This window comes from Heterodontus francisci, chromosome 3 (genome assembly GCF_036365525.1).
Source record: "Heterodontus francisci isolate sHetFra1 chromosome 3, sHetFra1.hap1, whole genome shotgun sequence".
Lineage (NCBI taxonomy): Eukaryota > Metazoa > Chordata > Chondrichthyes > Heterodontiformes > Heterodontidae > Heterodontus > Heterodontus francisci.
Genome location: NC_090373.1, coordinates 92,688,695 through 92,715,327, shown reverse-complemented (window position 1 = coordinate 92,715,327; position 26,633 = coordinate 92,688,695). Strand labels below are relative to the sequence as shown.

Genomic DNA, 26,633 nt, shown 5'->3' with positions numbered 1-26,633 from the left:
TTTAGATCCTTCCTGGCTAGCTTGTAACTCTCAAGCACCCTAACTGAGCCTTCACGTCTCATCCTAACATAAGCCTTCTTCTTCCTCTTGACAAGCGCTTCAACTTCTTTAGTAAGCCATGGCTCCCTCGCTCGACAACTTCCTCCCTGCCTGACAGGTACATCCCTATCAAGGACACGCAGTAGCTGCTCCCTGAATAAGCTCCACATTTCGATTGTGCCCATCCCCTGCAGTTTCCTTCCCCATCCTACGCATCCTAAATCTTGCCTAATTGCATCATAATTTCCTTTCCCCCAGCTATAATTCTTGCCCTGCGGTATATACCTGTCCCTGCCCATCGCTAAGGTAGACCTAACCGAATTGTGATCACTATCACCAAAGTGCTCACCTACATCTAAATCTAACACCTGGCCGGGTTCATTACCCAGTACTAAATCCAATGTGACATCGCCCCTGGTTGGCCTTTCTACATACTGTGTCAGAAAACCCTCCTGCACACACTGGACAAAAACTGACCCATCTAAAGTACTCGAACTATAGTATTTCCAGTCAATATTTGGAAAGTTAAAGTCCCCCATAACAACTACCCTGTTACTCTCGCTCCTGTCGAGAATCATCTTCGCTATCCTTTCCTCTACATCTCTGGAACTATTTGGAGGTCTATAGAAAACTCCCAACAGGGTGACCTCTCCTCTCCTGTTTCTAACCTCGGCCCATACTACCTCAGTAGACGAGTCCTCAAACGTCCTTTCTGTCGCCGTAATACTCTCCTTGACTAACAATGCCACACCCCTCCCCCTCTTTTACCATCTTCTCTGTTCTTACTGAAACATCTAAATCCCGGAACCTGCAACATCCATTCCTATCCCTGCTCTACCCATGTCTCTGAAATGGCCACAACATCGAGATCCCAGGTACCGACCCATGCTGCAAGCTCACCCACCTTATTCCGGATGCTCCTGGCGTTGAAGTAGACACACTTTAAACCAAGTTCTTGCTTGCCAGTGCCCTCTTGCGTCCTTGTAACCTTATCCCTGACCTCACTACTCTCAACACCCTGTACACTGGAACTACAATTTAGGTTCCCATCCCCCTGCTGAATTAGCAACTCTCCCCCCCCAGGGTATTGGTACCCCTCTGGTTCAGGTGAAGACCATCCTGTTTGTAGAGGTCCCACCTACCCCAGAAAGAGCCCCAATTATCCAGGAAACCAAAACCCTCCCTCCTACACCATCCCTGCAGCCACTTTCAAAGCTACAGACACTGGCTAGACTGTAGCGCGTCCTGCTGGTTTTTTGGCAAACCAACAATTGGCCTGGACATGCCCATATTTGTCACTTCCCTTTTCCTTTTACTTCAGAGATAGGTGTTTCCCTAATCTGCCCCATGTCCTCTGGGATACTACTACTCACAGGTGGTTTTCCACCTTCCACTGCACTCCACTGTGGCACTTCAACTAGGTGAGGCATCTCCCTAACTCTTGGCTTTCCTGTTTGGGAACTTTGCTCATCCCTATTTAAATCATTGAAAAAAGTTTCAGCTAACCATATTTCTGGTGCTTTTTCTTCAACTTTTGTGGCTTTTATCTTCTTTAAATCTTTTTGGCTCTATCTGGGCCCTTCTAAATTTTTCTGGCTCTATCACCCCCGTGGGATTTTTGGGACTTCCTCATCCCTATGCAGTTTAGTTTGCCCCCCTCAGTTTCTCCAGTCTCTGTGGATTGTTCTGGACCCTCTGGTTGCAATACTGTGCTTCCTGCCAAGTCATTGTACAATAATAGGTCTATTCCCTGCATGGGTAAGCTTGAAATGATTCTGACTCTCACTACCCCAGTGGCCAACTTACTTTGTAGGTAACTTTTAACTAAGGGAACCTTCAAGCATTTACCGGTAAGCCATTTTACTAATACAGTGGTATTTGTCCTGCTTTCCAGTGGCATTTCTGTGAGCGTGGCTGCCAGTAGGGTTTGAAAACAACCAGTAGCCCTGAGGATGGTTATCTCCTTGTTAGGTGCCTGGGACACAAAAGGAGTCATTTTTACTTTGTGTAGAAAGTTCTGGTGTGTGCTCTGCTCTTGCATTATATATAGAACACAGGCTTACCACTTTCAAAGCCACAAACACTGGCTTGACAGCAGTGCCTCCTGCTATTCTTTTGGCATACCAACAATTGGCCTGGACATGCCCAGATTTGTCACACTGGAAACATGTTGGGTGGACCCCTGCTGGTTTATCACCTGGGCTCCTTCTTTTAAAAGTTGGAGACTGTTCAGGTTTTCCTTCCCTGCTGTCCTTTTCTCTCAAACCCATTTCTGCTTCTTCTGCATCCCTGCTATATCTCTGTAGCTTGTAAGAGTCATTAGACCAAAGTTTATTCTGAGTTAGGGATTTGTGTATTAATTCATAATCGTCAGCCATTTTTGCCTCTTCCCTTACTCTTGTGACTCTTTGTTCTTCAAGTGGGTTCTTTTACTACTTGGGATGCTATTTTAAACTCTCCCAGACACATCACTTCTCTCAAATTTACCTATGAGGGTTCTAGCTTGAAAGATCGTATCCAGCGATCAAAAGTTATACGTTTCATTCATTTGAATTTAATACAAGTCTGTGTGGGTCTTTTCCGGGTGTGTCGGTATTTCTGTCTATAGGCTTCGAGTACCAGCATTTAGAATTGCAGTTTTAGTTTGTTCATAATCAGAGGAATCATGTTCTGATAACAGGGGAAAAGCTTCATGAACCCTACCCATGAACTCGCCTTGTAAGAGGAGAGTCCAAAATTCTTTCAACCATTTTAGCCTGGTAGCTACTTTCTCAAATGGGATAAAATATGACTCAACCCCCTCCTCATTTTGGCATTAGTCCTGAGTGTCTCAGCACATCCAAGTTTTGATTTGAATTGGGAATCAGATTTGAGTGGCTGGTAGCATTTTCATTTTGGGTTTACAGTCTTGCTAACTCAAACTTTCTTGCTGCTTCCTCTCTTTGCATTTTTCTTTCCTCTAATTCCTTTTGAAACTCTCCCTTTACCTTCTGAAACTGCACCTTTTCAACTGTAACTGTATTTCTTCCCTTTTCAGTTGCAACTGGATTCTAGCTAGAATTATTTTTTCAGTCTCTGGTTCCATGCTGTCATCTTCTAGTTCAGAGGTAAGTTTAAAATGATTCAAGTTTCTTTGCTTTTTGTCTGAAAGTGATTCCTACCTCTGTAGCTAAGCTTTTAAAATCTTCAAAACTTAATTTGTTTAACTCTCCCTGCTGTACAAACTCCTTAGCATTAAATGTGGCCATCTCTTTTGTTTCTAGCACTGTAGAGAAAAATAAAGAAGATTATAAGAAAATCTGTTGTTTATTTTTCCATGATTTTAGAGGTCAATTTCCCTCCCATTTTCCAAATCTCTCGTTTGTCTGATGGTTCAGATCCTGGCTTCGAGTACCCAATTTGCTACAGCCACGTGGTGCAATGTGGGTGGTTCCCACTGTTCAACTCCCCAACTGACCACAGCAAGTGTTTTGTTATTCGGGTTTAACCCCTTGGTGTTTTATTTTTCAAATAAACAGACTGTGACAGGTTTTCTTGTAGGTTTTAAAATTACCGAGAGGTGCAAAAATTATAGGGTAGTTATAATGGGGGACTTTAATTATCCAAACATAGACTGGGATAATAGTAGTGTAAAGGGCAGTGAGGGGCAAGAGTTCCTAGAGTGTGTTCAGGAAAATTTTCTACAACGGTTTGTTGCTAGTCCAATGAAAAAGGAGGCACTGCGAGACTGGTTCTTGGGAATAAGGTGGGCCAAGTGGATCAAGTATCAGTAGGAGAACATTTAGGGAAACTGATCATTGTATCATAAGGTTTAGGCTGACTATGGAAAAGGACAAAGAGCAAGAATAATTAACTGGGGGAAGGCCAACTTCAATGGGGTAAGAAGTATTTAGATTAGCACTTGAAACGCAATAGCGTACAAGACTACGGGCCAAGTGCTGGAAAATGGGATTAGAATAGTTAGGTGCTTGATGGCCGGCACAGACACGATGGGCTGAAGGGCCTGTTTCTGTGCTGTGTAACTCTAAAAAATGGAACTGGGGCGAATAAATTGGAGTCAAAAGCTGGCAGGAAAACCGGTAGATGAACAATGGGCTACCTTCAAAAGAAGAGATAGTTTGGGCACAGTCAAGGTATGTTCCCTCGAAGGGGAAAAGTAGGGCAAATAAATCCAGAGCTCCCTGGATGACAAAAGAGGTAGAAATTAAGATAAAGAAGAAAAAGTGTGCTTATGACAGATGCCATATAGAAAATACTATTGAAAACCAGGCTGAAATTAGAAGGTCCAGAGGGGAAGTGAAAAAGCAAATCAGAGAAGCAAAGAGAGAGCATGAAAAGAGACTGGCAGCTAGCAGTAAAGAAAGTCCCAAAGTTTTCTATAAGCGTATAAATAGTTAAATGATGGTAAAAGGAGGAGTGGGGCTGATTAGGGACCAGAAAGGAGATTTACACATGGAGGCAGAGGGCATAGCTGAAGTATTAAATGAATATGTTGCATCTGTCTTTACCAAGGAAGCAGATGCAACCCAGACAATGTTGAAAGAGGAGGTAAGTCAGACACTGGAAGGGTTTAAAATTGATAAAGAGGAAATATTAGATAGGCTGTCTGTACTTAAAGTGGATAAAGCACCAGGACCAGATGAGATTCATCTTAGGATACAGAGGGAAGTGAGGGTGTAAATAGCAGAGGCACTGGTCATCATTTTTCAGGCTTCCTTGGACTCGGGAGTGGTGCCAGAGGTGTGGAGAATTGCAAACGTTACACCCTTGCTCAAAAAGGGTGTAAAGATAAGCCCAGCAACTATAGGCTAGTCAGTTTAACTTTGGTGGTGGGAAAACATCTAGAAAAAATAATTTGGAACAAAATCAATAGTCATATGGACATATGTAAGTTAATTAAGGAAAACCAGCATGAATTTCTTGAAGGAAAGTCATGTTTAACTAACTTGCTGCAGTTTTTTGAGGAGGTAACAGAGAGGGTTGATGTGGTGTACATGGACTTTCAAAAGGCATTTGATACAGTGCCACACAACAGACTTGTGAGCAATCCTGTAGCTCATAAAATAAAAGGGACGGTAGTAACATGGATATGAAATTGGCTAAGTGACAGAAAACAAAGCGTAGTGGTGAATGGATATTTTTCGGGCTGGAGGAAGGTTTGTAGTGGAGTTCCCCAGGGATCAGTGTTGGGACCCTTTTCCTGATATATATTAATGACCTAGACCTTGGTGTAAAGGGCATAATTTCAAAGTTTGCAGATGATGCCAAACTTGGAAGCATTGTGAACTTTGAGGAGGATAGTGTCGAACTTCAAAAGGACATAGACAAGTTGGTGGAATGGGCAGACAGGTGGCAGATGAAGTTCAATGCAGAGAAATGTGAAGTGATTCATTTTGGTAGGAAGAACAGGAAGAGACAATCTAAAATAAAGGGTACAATTCTAAGTGGGGTGCAGGAGCAGAGGGACCTAAGTGTATATGTGTATAAGTCATTGAAGGTAGTAGGACAGGTTGAGAGAGCGGTTAATAAAGCATACAATATCCTGGGCATTATTAATAGGGGCATACAGTACAAGAGCAAGGAAGTTATGCTGAACTTGTATAAGACACTAGTTCGGCCTCAGTTGGCATATTACGTCCAGACGTGAGGGTGTTGGAGAGAGTACAGAAAAGATTCACGAGAATGTTTCCAGGCATGAGGAATTTCAGTTATGAAGATAGATTGGAGAAGTTAGGACTGTTTTCCTTGGAGAAGAGAAGGCTGAGAGGTGATTTGATAGAGGTATTCAAAATCATGAGGAGTCTGGACTGAGTAGAAAGAGAGAAACTGTTCCCATTTGTGAAAGGATCGAGAACGAGAGGACACAGATTTAAATTATTTGGTAAGAGAAGCAAAAGTGACATGAGGAAAAAGGTTTTCATGCAGTGAGTGGTTAAGGTCTGAAATGCGCTGCCTGAGTGTGTGGTGGAGGCAGGTTCAATTGAAGCATTCAAAAGGGAATTAGACAGTTATATGAAAAGGAAGAATGTGCAGGGTTATGGGGAGAAGGCAGGGGAATGGAACTGAGGGAATTGCTCTTTCAGAGAGCCAGTGCAGACACGATGGGACGAATGGCTTCCTTCTGCACTAAAACGATTGTGATTCTGTAAAAAAAAAACAGAAAAAATCAATTGTTGATTGATAAATACGCCTTATCCCGAAATTGTCGCAACCGCATCCACTCATGCATTCGCGCGTGTACAAACACGCACACACACAAGAAGCGACAGATAGAGAGGGGAAAAAAGGAAGGTGACTTTAGTCAGGAGGGAGTCACGATAATCCTACTGAATTCTCTTGGAAATCAAGTTTTCGATGGGTGCAGGCCTGAGATGAGGATCAACCGAAGGTGAATCAAGTTAACCCAGAGATCAGGCTTATGCGGAGTCACACTGATCATGATGGCAGGGAAGCCAAGGATGCTCTGATCCAGAAAAGCTACTCCTGAAGTCAGCAGAGCTTCCAATGGAAGACTCTAAATTGAAGTGCCATTTAATACATAGCCCCTGTCCAAGAGTCCAAGGACAGATCCAACTCTCACGGCCTTTAGCACTCATAATGCTGTGAATCTTCTGCAAGAACACCTGGCACTCTTAGACCTCACCTACAGGCAGGATCTCGTGACAATGTCACTATCTCCCACAACAAACAACATGACAAATGTGTTTCCAACACATTTTACTCAAAACAAAGTGCATGGATTTAACAAAAGCTTCGTAATGTGCATCCAGATAAACCTCATTGAGGTGTTATCGCTGTTTCTCTGCCCTCTTGCAAGAGCTCCCACATGTTGCTCCCCTTGTGGCTGGAGCAGACTTGGAGGCAGACAGCTTGAGACAGTGTCCCAACTGCTGAGATGTCCATTCTGCCCTTCATTGGGGTCGCTGTGCACATGATGGCATCGCAACAGGCTGCACATACTGCATTTGTGCAGGGACATCCTTGGTCATGGGTGCGTGAGCCTTATCCACATATAGCAGCCAGAAGGGCGAAGAGGGTGACTTCAGAACAAGGGGCCCCTTTGGTGGTGGCACCATTTACATCATCCCTTCCTTCGTGGCCCATCTGAACATCTGCACTTACCAGGTGCATGAGCACACCTGCTTGGGTGTGCATGCGCGATCGATGCAAAGGACCAGTCGATACCACAGAATGCATCGTACAATCTGTTAAAGCCAGTCCGCTGTGCCTGCATCCACTTGGTAGACTGCTACATATGACTCTCCATGAGGGTGTCCACTCTTTCAATGGAGGAGCTTATGTGCTGATATGCCTGAGTCATTGTGGTGCTCATGTCAAGAATGGACTCCTCCATTTTCATCATAAGAGACTGCACTGCCTCAGGGAGCTCTGACAGATCTCAATGAATTTCCTGTTGTTACTCCACTAGCGCCTGCTTTGTACATGGCCCCTGAGGCTCTGTTGTTCCGGCCAAGTAAACATGACTGGAGCTGCCCTCCGTCCTCTGATGGGGATTGCCCATAGTGTCCTCTGGCTCCATCACCAGTTCACATGTGCCATGCTGCTCACTTTATGCCGCCCGTTCCAAAGTCACCTGAGGCCCCACTGTGGTGTGTGTATCTGCGCTGGTGGAGGCTGCAATTGACTCCTGTGATAGTGGGTCCTCAGAGTGCAAGTCAACCTCTGATGTAGTCGTGGCCTCCACATTTGGCTGCTGCTGATCCTTCGGCATCGGACCTGTGTAAGAACGAAAATATCAGTTACTCGACTTCCTTTGTCTCAGCAGATGCTTCAGCAGGCGTCTTTCAGCACATCAAGTGGCATCTACTGGATATGACTTTACAGAGTTGGAAGCTGCTCCAAAGTGCTTCCATGGAGCATTCAATAAATTTTCACCCTCTCTCTGCCGCGCACCCATCTTTCCATCGCAGATTGCATGCACCGCTGCTACCCTTGCAATGCTAACGGCCTCCTCCTCCATAAGATTGCCAGGTTGGCCACTCACCCCGAACGACTCCTCTTGCAAGTGTTGTGCTCATTTCTCCTGTGATGTGAAAGTGGAGAGATCAGCTACACTTAACCTTCCCATTTGCGCATCCTGATCTACTGTCAAGAGGTCAAGCTCCTGTCATTGCATTTGTCCAGGGCTTACATTACCATCCTGCCACGCTTACATTGCTTTGTTCACTTCTCTTGTATGGTTTGGCGATGGGCAATAATTTCCTCAGTCTGCATAATCACTGCCTGCCTTAAGAGCCTCCTTCTCAGAGGTGTGCCATCTCTGTAAGATATTCATGGCTCACAGCTTGGCTTTGTTTCGTACTCACCTTGCCAGAACACATAAGGTCGTTGAAGCACTTCCTGCACTGGACCCAGGTCCTGTTAACCATGCTGTGACTGCTGACCTCACTGGCAACCTCCAGCCATGCTTCCTTTGTTTGCTTGACAGGCCTTCTCCTGCCTCTCTCCAGAAACAAAATATTACGCCTGGCTCGGGTCATCTCTTTCATGACCTTCAAGGAGGCGTCATTGAACCTTGGGGCCGCCCTACCACGACAGGGTGACATGTCAGTACTCTGATAGACTGTTCCCTCAGGGTTGATTTTCTCTGGCTGCTTTCACTTTGAATCCAGACGGGCGCCCTTTAAATGGCTCCCTCTATTTCTAACTCCCACCTCGTGCACATGCCCACCATCTATTATTGGACAGATATTGCACAGGTAACCCACTAATTGGTCACCTCCTGCAAAATGCTGACAATCAGCATACTTTGATCTCCAGCGGGGCCGGGACCCGCATGTGCTGGAAAATCCAGCCCTATATGTGCACTAAAAACAGTAATGCCTAAAAGCAGATTCCACTGTCCTGAGTAAACACAGATTTTGGGCTTGATATTCGTACCATTGAAAGAATAAGTAAACCTCTACAATTGCATATATACAAAATTTCACAGGATCCTTCCTGCAGACTGGCTAGCTGTGTATGGTATAGTATTTTAAGCTCTGTGTAGCACACAAATACAATGGTCTGAATTTTGCTCTCAGCAATGAAGGAAGAGCTTTTGCTGTTCACCTCGGGTACAGTTGCCCAGAGACTTTTCACAGACTTGTCAACGGGGATTTCCACTAATCGTGCACCTGATCCAGCATCTGCAGGTGATCTCTGGCATCTGTGAACAGGGTAAGTAACAGCAAGGCTCTTCAACCAATCACATTGAAGTATCCTCATTGAGACATGCACACTGCAAACCAGGATATAAAAACAGGAAATATAAATTACATTTAAATCATTGTACAGAAAGAAGATTCTTAAAAATTTACAGTATTAAATTTCTTCTGAAGAAATGAGACACCACACTTCTAAAATTTATTTTTCAGAGCCGCAGAGGTTGTTCATCAGTAATTATCACTAATTAGGCCATTAAAAATTCATTCACTCCTGAATGTCATAGTCCTAATATTTTCATTTGTCTTTAGTGCAAAGCGATTGGGTAAGTACCACAAGTGAGTTTATCAGTGAGGACTGCAGCAGGATATTGAATTTCCATGCATAACTGCTCATGTGCGCTAGACATTGCTGTAATAACAGCAAGCGCTGATAGCCTCACTATTAATACTGTAAAATCCAGGCCAATAAGAAAACTAAATTGTTCATTTTAATCTTGTTGATTTAGAAGAGTAAAAATGTGGGAGGTTGCGTTCAATATTAAATACTGGACTTCCCGAAACTAGGTATATTTTTTTAAAAAGAAACACCTGCCTGCTAGGATATATGTGCAATTGCAGTAGAATTCCTTTCTCACTATGTTAGGTATTCCCAGTAAGCATGGGAATTGTGAATCTAACATCAGGTATGGAACAATCAGCGAGCAATGCCAGTGGAAATAGAGTTAATAAACTTCCTTACTGGCCCTGGACGCCAATCAAAAGTCCCAAGTAGGAAAATGCAGTACTCGCCAAGTGCTTCCGTGTACTTGGCTGATCATGTATTTTCCCATCTCAAATGCCTCCCGATCAGCATCTAGGGCTGGAAAGAACGTCAATGCGTGGGTGTTTCAGTGGAGTTGCTCAATAATGTCAACTGAGCTGTTCCCCACTGACAAGAGAAAACCAAAATATAGGTCTCAATGGGGAGTAGAAACTAAATCTACAAATATCTCTGATGAAAGAGAATATTTAACCATTTGGTGACATTGCCGACATGAACATTGTCTACATATTTAACAATGGTTTGATATTAATTTTATAATGAGTGAACAAAGAACAGTACAGCACAGGAACTGGCCATTCAGCCCTCCAAGCCTGCGCCGATCTTGATGCCTGCCTAAACTAAAACCTTCTGCACTACCGGGGACCGTATCCCTCCATTCCCATCCTATTCATGTATTTGTCAAGATGCCTCTTAAACGTCGCTATCGTACCTGCTTCCACCACCTCCCCCGGCAGTAAGTTCCAGGCACTCACCACCCTCTGTGTAAAGAACTTACCTCGCACATCCCCTCTAAACTTTGCCCCTCTCACCTTAAACCTATGTCCCCTAGTAACTGACTCTTTCACCCTGTGAAAAAGCTTCTGACTATCCACTCTGTCCATGCCGCTCATAACTTTGTAAACCTCTATCATGTCGCTCCTCCACCTCCGTCGTTCCAGTGAAAACAATCCGAGTTTATCCAACCGCTCCTCATAGCTAATGCCCTCCAGACCAGGCAACATCCTGGTAAACCTCTTCTGTACCCTCTCCAAAGCCTCCACGTCCTTCTGGTGGGCAACATTTCCATGAGGACTTTATACTAACTATTTCTTTGGTTTAAAAAAAATAGTGGAGATGGACCCTGAGATTGCCATATAGCACCAAAAGGGGCGAGTCAGTTTTCCTAAGAGAAGAATCATACTTTTCTTTTTATTCCTGTTAAGTTAGATAATTTATCTGCTGTAAATGGAGGCTGGTTTGAATATGGGGAAGGCTGCATCGACAGAAATGAGCTACATTTTTGCGCCTTTTACCAGAAGTTTATAACCTGCAAATGCTCATCAGAAACAGTATGTACTGCAACTTTCCTTTATTTGTAACTATATTAAACCCTCTCCCCAGTCTCCTCCACCCTCACCTCCAACAATAAGTGTGAGGAGCTCAGAGACGACTTTTGTCATGAAGATTGAGACTATCCGATCAGCTGTCTCTGCCACTTCCCTCCCTTCTACAAGCCCACTGGGCCAAACGTCCTCTCAAGTTTCCCCCGCCCTAGCCCTGAACTCGCATCTTTTGCTGGTTCTTCGATCTCCCCTCATGCCCTCTTCGAACTCATCTTGTCCAACAGACCCAACTCCTGCTTCCTCGACCCGATTTCCACAATACTGCTAGCCACCAGACTTTCCTTCCTGGTCTCCATGTTAGCTGATATTGTGAATGGTTCTCTTTCTTCAGATACTGTCCCTCCTTTAAATCTGTTGTCATCGTCTCACTCCTCAAAAAGCCAACACATGGCCCCACCTTCCTTGCAAACTACCATCCCATCTCCAACCTCCCTTTGCTCTCCAAAGTCCTTGAACATATCATCGCCTCCCAAATCCTTACCCATCTTTCCCAGAACTGCATGTTTGAATCCCTCATATCAGGTTTACATCCCTGCCACTGTACTGAAACTGTTCTTAGCAAAGTCACAAATGGCACCCTATGTGACTGTGACAAAGGTAAACTATTCCACCTCATCCTTCTCCACCCATCGGCAGCCTTTGATACAGTTGACCCCCCTCCAATGTTTCTTCACTGTTGTCCAGCTCGGTGGGACTTGCCTGATTCAATCTTATCTGTCTAATTATAGCCAGAGAATCACCTGCAATGGTTTCTCTTCCTTCTCCCGCACTGCTAAACTCTGGTATCCCCCCAAGTATCTATCCTTTGCCCCCTCCTATTTCTCATCTACATGCTGCCCCTCAGTAACATCATCCAAAAACACACCGTTAGTTTTCACATGTTGCTGATGATACACAGCGCTACCGCACCACCATCTCTCTCAACTCCTTCACTGTTGCTAAATTATCAGACTGCTTGTCCGACATCCAGTACTGGATGAGCAGAAATTTCCTCCAGTTAAATATTGGGGTGACTGAAGCCATCGCTCTCCCTGGCAACTATCTGAGGCTGAACCAGATTGTTCACAATCTTGGTGTCATATTTAACCCCAGTTCAGCTTTCAACCTCATATATGCGCCACCACTAAGACCACCTATTTCCACCTCTGTAACACCACCCAATTCCATTCCTGCCCTCTCCAAGCTCATCTTGTCTATGAGACCCAACTCCTCCTCCCTCAACCCTATTCCCACGATACTGCTGGCCACCCAACTTCCCTTCGTGGTCCCCGTAGTATCGGATACTGTTAACGGTTCTCTCTTCAGCTCATCTGCTGAAACCCTCATCCATGCCTTTTTTAACTCTAGTTGTGACTATTAGCTTGGACACATGGCCAGCTTCCCACATTCATCCAAACTCTGCTGCTCGTGTCCTGATGCGCGCCAAGTCCCATTAACCGCTCACCCGGGTGCTTGATGACCTACACTGGCTCCCAGTCAAGCAATGCCTCAATTTTAAAATTCTCATCCTTGTTTTCAAGTCTATCCATGGCCTCGCCCCTCTCCATCTTTGTAATCTCCTCCAGCCTCACAGCCCTCCACGCTCATCTAATCCTGGCCCTTTGAGCAGCCCCGATTTTAATTGCTCCACCGTTGGTGGCCATGCCTTCAACTGCCTAGGCCCTAAATATCTCTAGGTCTCTACCTCTATTTCTACTTTTAAGAAACTCCTTAAAACCTACCTCTTTGACCAAGCTTTTGGCTATCTGCCCTAATATCACCTTAAGTAGCTTGGTATCAAATCTTGCTTTATAACGCTCCTGTGAAACACCTTGTGACATTTTATTACATTAAAGGCGCGATATAAATACAAGTTGATGTTTTTGTTTTTCTTCACTTAGTCATTGTTAGACTATAAATAATTTTTTAAAAAAATGTCCCACTTAAATGTCACATAGTGGACAGAGCTTAAGAATGCAAACTGTCCGTGGAGTTCTAAAAGCATGCATTCTGTTTGTCTAATCTCTGCCTTAGCAAATGACACCCTGACGGGGCGAGGATGACTTGTTTCCCCCGCCCAAATGCGAGGTGATGCATTTTGGAAGATCCAATTCAAGAGTGAACTGTACAGTAAATGGAAAAGTCCTGGGGAAAATTGATGTACAGAGAGATTTGGGTGTTCAGGTCCACTGTTCCCTGAAGGTGGCAACGCAGGTCAATAGAGTGGTCAAGAAGGCATACGGCATGCTTTCCTTCATCGGACGGGGTATTGGGTACAAGAGTTGGCAGGTCATCTTACAGTTGTATAGGACTTTGGTTCGGCCACATTTGGAATACTGCTTGCAGTTCTGGTCGCCACATTACCAAAAGGATGTGGATGCTTTGGAGCGGGTGCAGAGGAGGTTCACCAGGATGTTGCCTGGTATGGAGGGCGCTAGCTATGAAGAGAGGTTGAGTAGATTAGGATTATTTTCATTAGAAAGACGGAGGTTGAGGGGGGACCTGATTGAGGTGTACAAAATCATGAGAGGTATAGACAGGGTGGATAGCAAGAGGCTTTTTCCCAGAGTGGGGGATTCAATTACTAGAGGACACGAGTTCAAAGTGAAAGGGGAAAAGTTTAGGGGGGATATGCGTGGAAAGTTCTTTACGCAGAGGGTGGTGGGTGCCTGGAACGCGTTGCCAGCGGAGGTGGTAGACGCGGGCACGATGGCGTCTTTTAAGATGTATCTAGACAGATACATGAATGGGCAGGAAGAAAAGAGATACAGATCCTTAGAAAATAGGCGACATGTTTAGATAGAGGATCTGGATCGGCGCAGGCTTGGAGGGCCGAAGGGCCTGTTCCTGTGCTGTAATTTTCTTTGTTCTTTGTTCTTTGTCCATTTCACCTGAACAATCATAGATCCTGCTGGTTGACGATGACTACATAGGTGGCAATAAACAGACAAACAATTGCACTGCCCCTGGCAGAAGTCATATTCTTTATAATCTTGACCTACAGGATCGAACATGGGAGGATGGAAATGTCAACCTTGTCATCATGAATCTGCTCTGCTGTAGTTGAATTTGCAGCTCTTTTAAATTCCTTACAAACTGGTTGACTTCTTTTTTAGATGTTGTTCAACATGTATTATGCAAATTATTTTTTTAACTCGGTAACTAGTTAATGAATGAGGTAATCAGCAAGGCCTGTAATTTATTATCAGATTACAAACTTATTTTTATAATGGCAGTCCAAATCAATTCGTTAATTTTATACAAGTTATTGGGCCAATTGCCATCTTTATGCCTCTCGTAATTCTTTTGACACACATTTCCTTTGATTTAATATGGTCCTTTTCTGTACTTTGTCAGCTTTCATGTATTCATTCCAAATGCCAACATTCCTTACCTGATTACTCTAGTTAGCATTGTGATCATCTTTGAACTTTGGCATTTGCACTTTAATTCAGTTAGTCTAAGTTATCAAATCACCGAATCATTTCTAAGCAATTGGAAAGACCAGAGAACGAGGCATCAATCGATCATAGTAACTATCTCCGCATGCAATCTTGTATTTGTCAGCACGGGTAGTTTTCTCATCTTCGTTGTGTACCTCCCTCGAAGGGCCTAGTTGAGGTTGGGAAGTTGTTGTATAAGGAGTAAAGAATCTTAGCACACAAATCCGCAACATGTGTGCTTCATAGCTCCACATACTCATACAAACTTTAGTGACACTGTTTATTTTTATTAATTTTATATGTTACCTTCCTGTTGCTGCTAGTGAATTTCTTGACATAACAGAAGTATCTCATACAAAACATTGAAGAATTCTTAAGGCAAAGCAAAACTAAATTTATAATCAATCTTCCAACTTTCAGTCCATTATATCTGGGCTTTCAAAAAACTTAGAAAATCTGAGTTTGAAAGAAAAAAGTAACTCATTGTCAGTGGCACCAGAATAATTTCATTGTGTGACTGACTTGTAACTCACTTGTAGCATCCATTATATACGTTTCAGTTTTTTGTAATACCAGTCAGTGATCCACTGCATTGGATACAGGGAATCAAGATCATTTTTCAGGTAAAGCAGTGTTGGAGGGTAGGGTGATAATTGAATCAACACAGGAGGGAAAAGGAGGCAGATGGGAGGGGGACGAGGAGAGAGATAGACAGCTGGAGGGCAGAGAATGTGAGGAGGAAAAGACTGCACGGAGTGAGAAAAGGGGGAGAGGAGAGGATGAGACCAGGGAAAGGGGAACTGGAGACAAATTGAGGGGGAGAGGATGGGGAAAGTGGATATGGAAGGGACAGGGTGAAGAAGAAAAGGAAAGGAAGTCAAGGAAGGGATAGACAGAGAGTGGGAGGGTGGCAAAAGGCAGTGGATGTGGAGAGAGATGAAGAAGCAAAAGAAAGAAGTGGATACAGAAAGTGTGATGGTGGGTGCTTTTGCCTTATTCGGGAGATTGCTAGATGGCGAATTTCCAGTCAGTGAAAGAGAAACGTTGCCAATGATGGGTTTGTCAGTCAGCGGTAGAGATGGTAGTGGGGATTTTGAGAAGTAGGGAATGATGGATAATTTTGCTTCAGCAGGTTGTTGAGTTGAGGACTGCAGCTTTGCTCACAGTGAGGTTGTTCAGTGGAGGTGAGGAGAGATTAGGTCAGACTACTGCTAAGTAGAGGGAAGGTTATATCCTGCTCAGTAGGGTAGAAGTTACATGCTTAATCTCTGTGTGGTATAGGGTAGTCCTACATAAGGTTGCCTGTCAGTGGAAAGTAGGGGTGGGTATCAGACTTCCGCTTGATTTTAGTTTTTTTTTTTGCTACTCCACTTGTGTTAATGGTCATCTGCTGCTGGTGTATGCCAATGGTTGCCTTACTAACCAGTAGCCAGAATTTTACACCCCCCCCCCCAAACAAGTGGGAAAGTGGTGGGGGGGCATACAATAGAGCGGGAGGCTTGGGAACCCTTCCCAACCCGCTCCCACCTCCGCTGCCACTTTACGCAGAGTGGAGGCGGCGAAAAACTGCCTTCCCGCCCCAGGCCCGTCAAGGCCCTTAAGTGGCCACTTACGGGCCTCCGCCCACTGTCACAGGGATTTTACCTGTGGCTAGTCGGGTGGCCCAGGCCCAAGAAAAGCCGCTGACAAAAGCAGGTGGCACTCTGACGGCCTTGGGGGGGAGCCCGCGGGCCACCCCCACTGCCCCAACCACCCTAAACACCCAACATGCTCCCCCCGTCCCCCCAACTGCCATGCGTGATTGGTCGGGCCCTGGCAAGGCAACAAAAACTTACCTTGGGTTCTGGGTCTCCCCAATATCATCTTCTTGAAGCTGGTCCACACTCCCAGCAGTGGCCATCACTCCCGGTGGCGCTGCTGGGAATAAGTTGGCCGGCAGCTCCATTAGGCAGGACTTCCTGCTCAAGTGGGTGGAAGTCTTGCCTCAGACCAATTAAAGGCCGGGGAACCGCAAAATGCAGGTCGATCCCCGGGCCGGGTGGAAGCGGGTTCGCCGCCAACGTTTTAGTCGGTGGACAGCTCACATCCGTTGAGGGAAAAATCCCAGCCAGTATTTTCCAAATATTTTTGCCACCGATGAATTTGCCTGAACATGGGAGGCCTGTCACATAACAATAGTGCGTTGTTATGCTGACAGTGTCTCCTACAGGCGCAGTTACAGTGGAGGATAGCAATCACACACTTTTTGACTTTGGGTGATAGTGTGAATTGGGGGATATTGATTCTGCTGACTGTTGTACATCTCTTTTGATTTTCATTTCAGTTGTAGTATTACACTAACATCCAAATCAAAATTATCCCCACTTTTTAATATATATTAGGTGTTGTTACAAAATAGATACTGTTGAACAGATACATTTTGGCATGCACTCTGAAAAACAGCACCTGCGGTCAGTTTATTTGGCAAATGCCTTCGACAGATTGTTTCTTTTTTAAATATATCTGTGTTATTAGGTGTATTTAGAATAATAGTTTAGTAAACTGAGCACCATACCAATCCTACATATTTGGGCAATTTTCCCAACCAAATATTGTTACGGACAGATGGTAAGTGGTGGGGGTGGATTCCACCTTTCACCTCCCAACTGACCGCAGTCATGTTTTGTTAAAAATGTTGCATTAGTCCCTGAGTGTTTTAGGGTCAAATAAACAGACAAAGGACAGGTTTGCTCATAGGTTAAAAAAGGAAGCTAACTATTAATTTTTAAACAATTCCCAAATTGGTCACACATTCACGTACACATGCATACACAAGAATAGATAGAAAGAGAGAAAGGGTAGAATGCAATTAAAGTCAAAGGTGATTTAAGAGTTTGTGGTTTACATAACACTACTGAATTTTCTCAGGAGTAAAGTCTTTTTCAAAGGTGCAGGCCTGGATGTTTGCAGTCTTGAACATGCTGAGGTGTTGTAGAATTCTAGTGGTTAAAACTCAGCCCAAAGTTGGTGGTATGAATTTTGTTTACCTTCACAGATGGAGAGTCTCAAAGTCACTTTATAATTTCTTTGCTGTAGTGGCTGTTCAGTTCTTGTTCAGCAGGGTTCTTCTGTTTAGCTGGATCTCTCTCTCGGCCTCTGGCTGGCGACTGGCTTTCTATGATCTAGGCTTGATCTCCCCTTTCTCTCCAGAAGGCTAACTTTTAAGGTAAAAATCCATCACATTTAAGTTTCTGTTAGGTGACACATGGTCCTCTCCCCTGGTGTGACCACACAATGGACCAAGATATGGAAACAATGGCTGTTTATTAATATCTGAATGGGGACCATTCTGTTATAATAGGGCTGCTTCACTCTGATTCATTTTGTTTTGGACTGTGAGTCAGTCTGTCTGCAGAACATTTTTGTTAGTTCTTTGATGTAGATAGGAATTATCAATATGCAATGGTGCTCCTTTCAATTTCAATGGGTTCTCCCCAAACTTATTTCAGATGAGGTTGAGTTCCATGTTCAACAGACGGAGGTGTGTATTGCCACTACAGGAGGGGCCATATGACCAGTACTCCATTTTGCCTGTGGTACGAGTATCCACGTTCTTGTGGATAACAAGTTTAACAGTTGACTTTTTATTTTCATTATTGCTCCAAATCAGTGTTTATTTAATCACGGCTCCTTCCGAGCATAACAATATCTTACTGAGGATGTTAAAATTAACTTCCTTTAAGCTGGAATGAAAGGCTTTATTTGTTGCTGCATGCTGGATTACATTGTACATAAGACAAGAAGCAATGTTTCTACTCACTGGACGAGGTTTTCATGTGTGTAGATGTAGTTACTAGGATTCCAGGAGGTGCTGATTAACCATTTGGCTAACAATTCTGGCCACAGATTCTATTAATCAGTTGCTTCTTTGCTCCAATCAAGTAGTGCCACCCCAGATGATCTCTGTGAATCTGCCGCTGGGCAGCTGTAGTAATCTGTTAAATCAGTGTTAAACAGCCATCAGTTTAAAGGAAATCTCAAATTTATGTTCCTATGACTGACCTTTTTTCAATTCTGATCTCTTGATAAAATTATATAATCAAAGGTTTAATATCCCAAAAAGTATACCTTTCTAAAACTTTTGGTGTTTCCCGTTTCAAGTAGACTATTCCAGTCTTCTTCTTCTTCTTTGGCCTCCTTATCTCAGGAGACAATGGGTAGGCGCCTGGAGGTGGTCAGTGGTTTGTGGAGCAGCGCCTGGAGTGGCTATAAAGGCCAATACTAGAGTGACAGACTCTTCCAAAGGTGCTGCAGAAAAAAATTGGTTGTCGGGGCTGTTACACAGTAGGCTCTCCCCTTGCGCTTCTGTCTTTTTTCCTGCCAACTGCTAAGTCTCTTCGACTCGCCACACTTTAGCCCCGCCTTTATGGCTGCCCGCCAGCTCTGGCGATCGCTGGCAACTGACTCCCACGACTTGTGATCAATGTTACAGGACTTCATGTCGCGTTTGCAGACGTCTTTAAAGCGGAGACATGGACGGCCGGTGGGTCTGATACCAGTGGTGAACTCGCTGTACAATGTGTCTTTGGGGATCCTGCCATCTTCCATGCGGCTCACATGGCCAAGCCATCTCAAGCGCTGCTGACTCAGTAGTGTGTATAAGCTGGGGATGTTGGCCGCCTCAAGGACTTCTGTGTTGGAGATGCGATCCTGCCACCTGATGCCAAGGATTCTCCAGAGGCAGCGAAGATGGAATGAATTGAGACGTCGCTCTTGGCTGACATACATTGTCCAGGCCTCGCTGCCGTAGAGCAAGGTACTGAGGACACAGGCTTGATACACTCGGACTTTTGTGTTCCGTGTCAGTGCGCCATTTTCCCACACTCTCTTGGCCAGTCTGGACATTCAAGTAATGTCACCTTTAACAGCTAAGCCATGTGTATTGCTGAAAATAGAGACATTTCGTCAAAGCTTTTTGCCTTGCATTCATCAGGACAATTCGAAAGAATACCAAAGTAAGGGAAACAACAAATTTATACTGTATGAGAAGAGAGTGTTGATTGGCTGGCAAGTGGACTCTGATTGGTAGAGGCATTGCCAGGGAGAATGCTCCAGTTATGGTGACTGATAGTTAACTGCCAAGCTTTGTTTGAAATTTAAACCAAGCAACTGGACTCTGATTGGCCAAGGCATTGCCCTGAGGAATGAACCAGTGAATGGCTGTCACTTATTTTGTTTAGCTGAAGCAGACGCAATGTTTGTACATGTTCTTTCTGTTTGCTAAGAAAAGGGCCCTGTGTATTAATACATGTAGCTTCCAGTATGCGCAAATGCGCCACACTGAGAACCCGACAGACGATCTTAAATTGGTTGTCAGCGTAATTCTTAGCACACTGAGGATTATTTAGCAAATATTGTTCAATGGCAGAATCACATCTAATGTTGGACACTGTGTTTTGAGTTTTGCAAGCATGGGCTGGTTGGGCACGGCCTGTACCTTGCCTGTTGCGAACAGAAGAAGGGACATGTTGTTTGATACAGTCTGCCAGTCTTTGGGACGTACAGCCTATATACCTAGTATCACACTGGCATTGAAATTCATATATCACATTATTCATTTGTACAATAGGCAGAATGTCTTTTTGGCTTGACGGCAGCATCTTGTTAGTGGCGAACACCCCACGTGTTGCTACTGCATAGTAGCAGCGTGAAACAGCTAGCTTCACTTATTGCTCAACCAGCCAGTGCTTGCAAAATGCAAAACACAGTGTCCAACATTAGATGTGATTCTGCAATTGGACAATATTTGCTAAATAATCCTCATTGTGCTACAAATTACGCTGACAACCAATTTAAGATTGTAAGTCAGTGTGGCGCATTTGCGCATACTGGAAGCTATATAAATTAATACTCAGGACCCTGTTCTTTGCAGACAGAAAGAACATGTACACACGTTGCACCTGTTTCAGCTGAACAAAATAAGTGACAGCCATTCACTGGCTCATTCTTCAGGGCAATACCTTGATCAATCAGAGTCAAGCTGCCTGGTTTAAATTTCAAACAAAGCTTGACAGTTAACTCAGTCACCATAACTGCTGTATTCTCCATGGCAATGCCTCTACCAATCAGAGTCTATTTGCCAACCAATCAGCAGTCTCTTCTCATACAGTATAAATTTGTTGTTTCCCTTACCTTGGTTATTCTTGCGAATTGTCCTGATGAGTGCAAGGCAAAAAGCATTGACAAAATGTCTCTATTTTCTGCAATACTCAAGTTCTGTACTACCAAATTTAAGCCATTTGTCTTACAGCATTCAACTCAGAACATCCTTGTGTGGAGCAGCTCATACCAAAAGAAGGGACCAACATAATTTTGGCAAAGTTTAAATTACACAAATGGGACTAGGAAACTTTTGAAGATTCAGCAAGTGATCCATTAAAAAAACTTAGGTCATGGCATTTAGTAACAGTGACATCATAGCATTTGGACTGATCCTCCTCAATTACCATTCCTGTTAGATTTCAATGTGTTTTGAATAATTTGTTTTATAAGCTTTTCATGTAAACATTTGGCGGAAATGTAAAATTGTTGATGATTGTACCCTAGTGTCAGATAACAGTTGGAAACAGAATTATAAGTTTGTTCCACTGAGGAATAATAGGTACAGTGTACTCCAGTGGAGTGGTTAATTGTGATGGATATATGGAAATACTAAGCCTGCCCTTCTGGATTGCGTTGCAGAATTCAGCAAATGGTATATGACTCACATAAAATGCTGGTATGCAACTGCAGTGTTTACTTAGCATTGCTTATGGTGCATTTTAATTTGTGCAGAGGAAATACATATTTTAGAGGTTTTTGTTAGACATAATTTAACTTGAATTTTGTTAGACATAATTTAGCTTGTATTTAAGATTTTGAGAATTGCTAAAATAAAAAAAGTAAACAAGTGTAAAAACTGAAATTATATAACACTTTCTTTAGTTATACTTTAGGTCTTTTATTGGTATTGCTTTTAATTAGAGATTGCATTCATTTATAAATCAGATTTAAACTCACTTCTGAGCTTATTGGTGTAAAAACCTGGTACTTGTTCTACAGTTTTATGACTGTTGCAGAACAATATATTGGCAAGCCCAGTTCTTTCCTGAAATTATAAGAAAAGTATTAATTTCTGCCCATGTTTCTAAAAGATTAGAAAGTATTCACAGCCTCTGTAAAACTAATATGACTATACTGAATACAGGCTATTTTTTTCTCCTTAATAGAGTGCTTACCGCAGAACTGGAATGACGTTTCTAGCCTGCTGAGAGCGGAAGGAACAAGAAGGTGGTTGTTACTGAAAGGTGAAGTTGCTCCAAAAAAACAAGGCTGTGTCAGTACACTGTGTACGTGTGTTTGTATGTGTTGGGTGAGCATTTGTGACAAGTCACTGACCTGCACCCTGCCATCAATCCTGTTTACTTGGTGGAATGTTTTAGTTAATTAAAGGCAGGATGTTTGGCCTGCTTGTAGGTGGATAGGAACGCAGATCACCAGCTGCCAGCTCACATCCATGACTATTTGTGTCATAGTGTTTAAACAGAATGAAATCTTTTTCTAACTAAGTACGTGTAATGGGTAATTTTCTGAGTATGTGCTTGTTGTGCGAAGCCTCACCCACCAGGAGGGAATTTGGGTGTGTGCTGCATGTGATTTTTCCAACCATTTAAACTAATTTGAGCCCTTGAATTATTGATGTAATCTACCAGAAGGTGAAGTTCCCTGACAGGGGTCTGAAGTCAAAAAATTACTCCTAGAATCTCTTCATGTATCTTTTAAATGAAATGGAGAGTACTTGAAAAGCTTTAAAACTGTATTTCATTAACCTTTTCTTGTACTAAATTTTTAAAGAGGCAAGTGTTTTTCTACTCTGAAATAACGAAAAATTGAGTTATGGACAGGGTGGTATAATAGTTGTGGGCAAAATTATATTCTTTGATAAATCTGTGACAATTTATTGACTGCTTTAATTTCCAATAAGCAAGGGGAAATGTCATAAATCTCTAAGTGGAGTGACCAAATTTGAGGCAATTACACTTATAATAGGTAACGTAATAAATCCATAATATAATAGGTAACAGAACAACATTCCCATAATGATTTCAGTGTTAATCTCATCCTATCAAAGCTAACAGAACTTTAATTTTGTGATTCATTGATTTCATGGAGCTAAAATATGGCAATATACTCACATTCTTAAACAACATTAGCAGAAAATAGAATATAAATATCTGAACATTATGCAATATCTAAATGTAGTGTTAATCAAATTTGCATTGATCTTTCAATCATTTTAGTTTGAATGTGTCCTTTTTTTCATAATTTACATCAAAAGTTTACTATAAATATCAACTAAGAAAATGTTGACATTGTTGCACAACTGCCAAGGTCAAGGGTGCTAATTCAAGATTGTTCACTGAAATGAAACACTGAAGAAAACAGAAATGAAATGTCTCATTGTCACCTGATTTTTTTTTTTAAACTTTGCTCCGACATGATTTTTCTGAGATCCACTATTAAGGCTGGTGTGTGAAAGTTGTAAATAAAAATATGTCTAAACAAAACTGATTTGTTTACTTTATTTCAGGCTAGCGTAATTGATTTATTGAAAAGAAATACAAAATTATGCAGCAATATATAATGATTTATGGAAATGCTTATGTTTTTGTTAAATATCCCAAGGAGGATATTTGGATTGTCTTAAGAGTCTTTAGAAAAACAGCTAAGGATTGATCTTCCTCAGCATATAACAAGCCAAACTGACAGAGGATCTCTCCTTTGAGAAAGAAAGTACTCTTACTCCAGGTACTTATTTCCATATCTTTGCCAGAAGTAAACATGGGCCTATTAATTTTTTTTATCTAGTATTTCTCAGCCCCATCTTGCTCAAATTGAGTAGTCCATCCAAATCCATCAGCAAGAGATAGAGACTGTGGGCAATCTATCACAAAGTTTAATTCAGGGTCTTCTGCCCAACGTGCTTACATTGCAGTGTAACATCGATAACTTTATAATCTCTCTCACTTCTGAGTAGCATTAGTTATTGTATCAAACAAGCTAGGCCATCTTCTGTAAGTGAATCTTTTAAGTTCATACATGCCATAACACAGAAAGCAAGCATTAACAAATATATTCTACATGGACACTTAAGATTTTAAAAAGTCAAGGATTGGAAAATGCCATTCAGTCTAGTCCATTGAAGCTGATTCCTCTAAAGCCCTAACGCTCCAATCTCAGCATTCACTTAGCCAGCACAAAGCTAAATATCCTCCTTTCTAGTAGAGTACCCGAGATTGATGCAGTCCACTAACCTGGGAGACCTGCACAATGATACACAACAAGCATAGGTCAACACTTTACTACAGTCCAGGAGAAATATAATGGTACATAATCATTTGTATCTAATAGGAAAGAAAAGTTAGCAACAACTCAGGATTATAGTGCATCCCTATTTGTATTTTTTACTAGCCACAATTATGATCATCTGCTAGGCTTCAGACAGCAGCTGCATAATGTTCAAACTCAATTGATTTTGAAGACAATGTCACAAATTCTGCCAATGTAGCTTTTCAGTAGATGCTGTTTTTTTTTTCTGTTGATCTATGGGCAAAGGTGAAGTTCTTATCAAATGTATAAAAACTGGAGAAATGTTGAAGGTGAAACCAAAATAAATTGTTCACAGATGACTAAATGCTTTATGTTTATGCTAGAGTTTTGCTAATACAGTGCCATCAGCATATGGAGACCTCATAAACTTTTAATGGTTTCCTGTTAGATTTGTACCAAGAGGCTTGTACATAAACACACCTGAGAAAATCATTGGAGATAAAGCTATTACAAGCATGACTATATAGGAATATTTTTAAAGAATTAGTACCAGTAAAAGGGTATGTAGCCTGAAAGATCTTTCTTTTTCTGGCTCATGGCAAACCTTCTTTCATGTCACCTTATCCCTCAATGCCTTCTCTCTCCAGAAAATTATTTAGTGATAAGACCATATGAATTAAGAGCAGAAGTAGGCCATTCGGCCTGTCGAACCTGCTCTGCCATTCAATAAGATCATGGCTGATCTGTTTCTGTCTCAAATTCCACACTCCCATCTACCCCCGATAATCTTAGATTCTTGTTAGACAAGGGAATCAATCTACCTCCACCTTAAAAATATTCAATGATCCCGTCTCCACCACCTTTTGAGGCAGAGAATTCCAAAGTCACACAATCATCTGAGAGTAAAAAATTCTCCCTGTCTCTGTCCTAAAAGGGCAACTCCTAATTTTAAAACAGTGCCCCCTAGTTCTGGACTCACCCACAAGAGGAAACTTCCTTTCCACATCCACCTTGCCAAAACCGTTCAGGATCTTATATATTTCAATCAAGTGTCCCCTCACTCTTCCAAACTCCAGTGAAAACAAGCCCAGTCTGTCCAACCTTTCCTCATAAGACAACCTGCTCATTCCAGGTATCAATCTAGTAAACCTCCTTTGAACTGCTTCCAACGCATTCACATCCTTCCTTAAATAAGGAGACTAAAACTGCACACAGTATTCGAGATGTGGTCTCACTGATGCCCTGTATAACTGAAGCATAACATCCTTACTTTTATTTTCAATTCCTCTCGTAATAAAGGATAGCATTCCATTAGCCTTCTTTATTACTTGCTGTACCTGTATACTAACTTTTTGTGACTCATGCACTAAAACACCTAGATGCCTCTGCACCTCGGAATTCTGCAGTCGTTCCCATTTAAGAAATACTCTGCTTTTTTATTCTTCATGCAAAAGTGGATAACTTCACATTTTCCCACTTTATACTCCATCTGCCAGATTTCTGCCCACTCACTCAACCAATCTATATCGGTCTGCAACCTCCTTATGTTCTCTTCACAACATACTTTCCTACCTATCTTTGTGTCATCTGCAAATTTAGCTACCATGCCATCACTCCCCTCATCTAATTCATTGATATAATTTGTAAAAGGTTGAGGCCCCAGCACAGACCCCTGCAGGACTCCACACGTTACATCCTGCCAATCAGAAAAGGACCCATTTATGCATAGTCTCTGTTTTCTGCCAGCCAGCCAATCTTCTATCCATGCTAATATGTTACCCACTACACCATGAGCTCCTACTTTGCGCAAAAGCCTTTTATGTGGCACCTTGTCAAATGTCTTCTGGAAATCCACGTACAGTACGTCAATGGGCTCCTCTTTATCCACAGCGCATGTTACTCCTTCAAAGAGTTCCAATAAATTAGTTAAACTTGATTTCCCTTTCACAAAACTGCTGACTATTCCCGATTACCTTGTGTTTTTCTAAGTGCCCAGTTATAGCCTCCTTAATGATCAATTCTAACACCTTCCCCACAACAGACGTCAAGCTAATTGGCCTATAGTTACCTGTTTTCTGCTTCCCTCCTCCCCCTCCACCTTCACCTTCTTGAATAGAGGGGTTATATTTTCTACTTTCCAGTCTAATGGCACCTTTCCAGAATCTAGCAAATTTTGAAAAATTAACACCAACGCATCTACTACCTCATTAGCCACCTGAACCTATTTATGTTATTTACTTCATTAAGCTTCCCTGGTAATTGCATTGGTCTATTACTATTGTGTAAAAAGTTGTGCCTGATTTATTCTTATTACTAACTTGTAACTTCTGGCATTTTAACCTTTGCCAATAGTCACCTGAATCAACTATATGAATCATTCTCATAATCTTCCAAGTACCAATGAGTTAACTTTAGAGTCTCCTCTTTTCCAAAGACAAGTTCTTTAACATTTCTTCATTACTAAAGTCCCAACATATGAAATAGTCTTTGTATCTAATGTGGGAGTGTGCAATGCCAATATTTGGCCTTGAAGTGATAAAATGTTTTATTTCACAACTTTACTGCCCTCATATCAATGAGCATGAAATTCAATAAACATTTCCTAGGACTGATGTCCATCACCTTGAAAACAAAATTAACTTTTTTTTTCTTGCTACCATTTTTTTTGTTATTCACTGAGAATAGAGCAGGAAGAAAAAGTGCGGTTTTTCATCTTTACTGGGTATATATG

The 26,633-nt window shown here is 42.4% G+C and overlaps 1 protein-coding gene and 1 long non-coding RNA gene across 12 annotated transcripts in view; one reads left to right on the top strand and one right to left on the bottom strand.

The window, feature by feature from the left end:
- The window catches only part of supt3h (SPT3 homolog, SAGA and STAGA complex component), a 662,265-nt gene extending 638,018 nt beyond the window's left edge, over positions 1-24,247 (top strand). For 10 of the 11 annotated variants that reach the window (XM_068024500.1, XM_068024453.1, XM_068024471.1 and 7 more), the window contains one exon: positions 21,802-24,247. In XM_068024500.1, coding sequence (XP_067880601.1) covers positions 21,802-21,843 — 42 coding nt within the window. In that variant the 3' untranslated portion in view covers positions 21,844-24,247. The remainder of the gene's footprint in view (positions 1-21,801) is intronic. The other variant, XM_068024427.1, reaches the window with a different exon arrangement.
- Positions 1,344-21,937, bottom strand: LOC137358556 (uncharacterized). Its single transcript, XR_010971232.1, has 3 exons — positions 21,811-21,937; positions 9,112-9,280; positions 1,344-6,182 (listed from the first exon to the last, which is right to left on the bottom strand). It is a non-coding gene; the product is annotated as an uncharacterized lncRNA (long non-coding RNA).
- Positions 24,248-26,633: the final 2,386 nt, after the last annotated feature.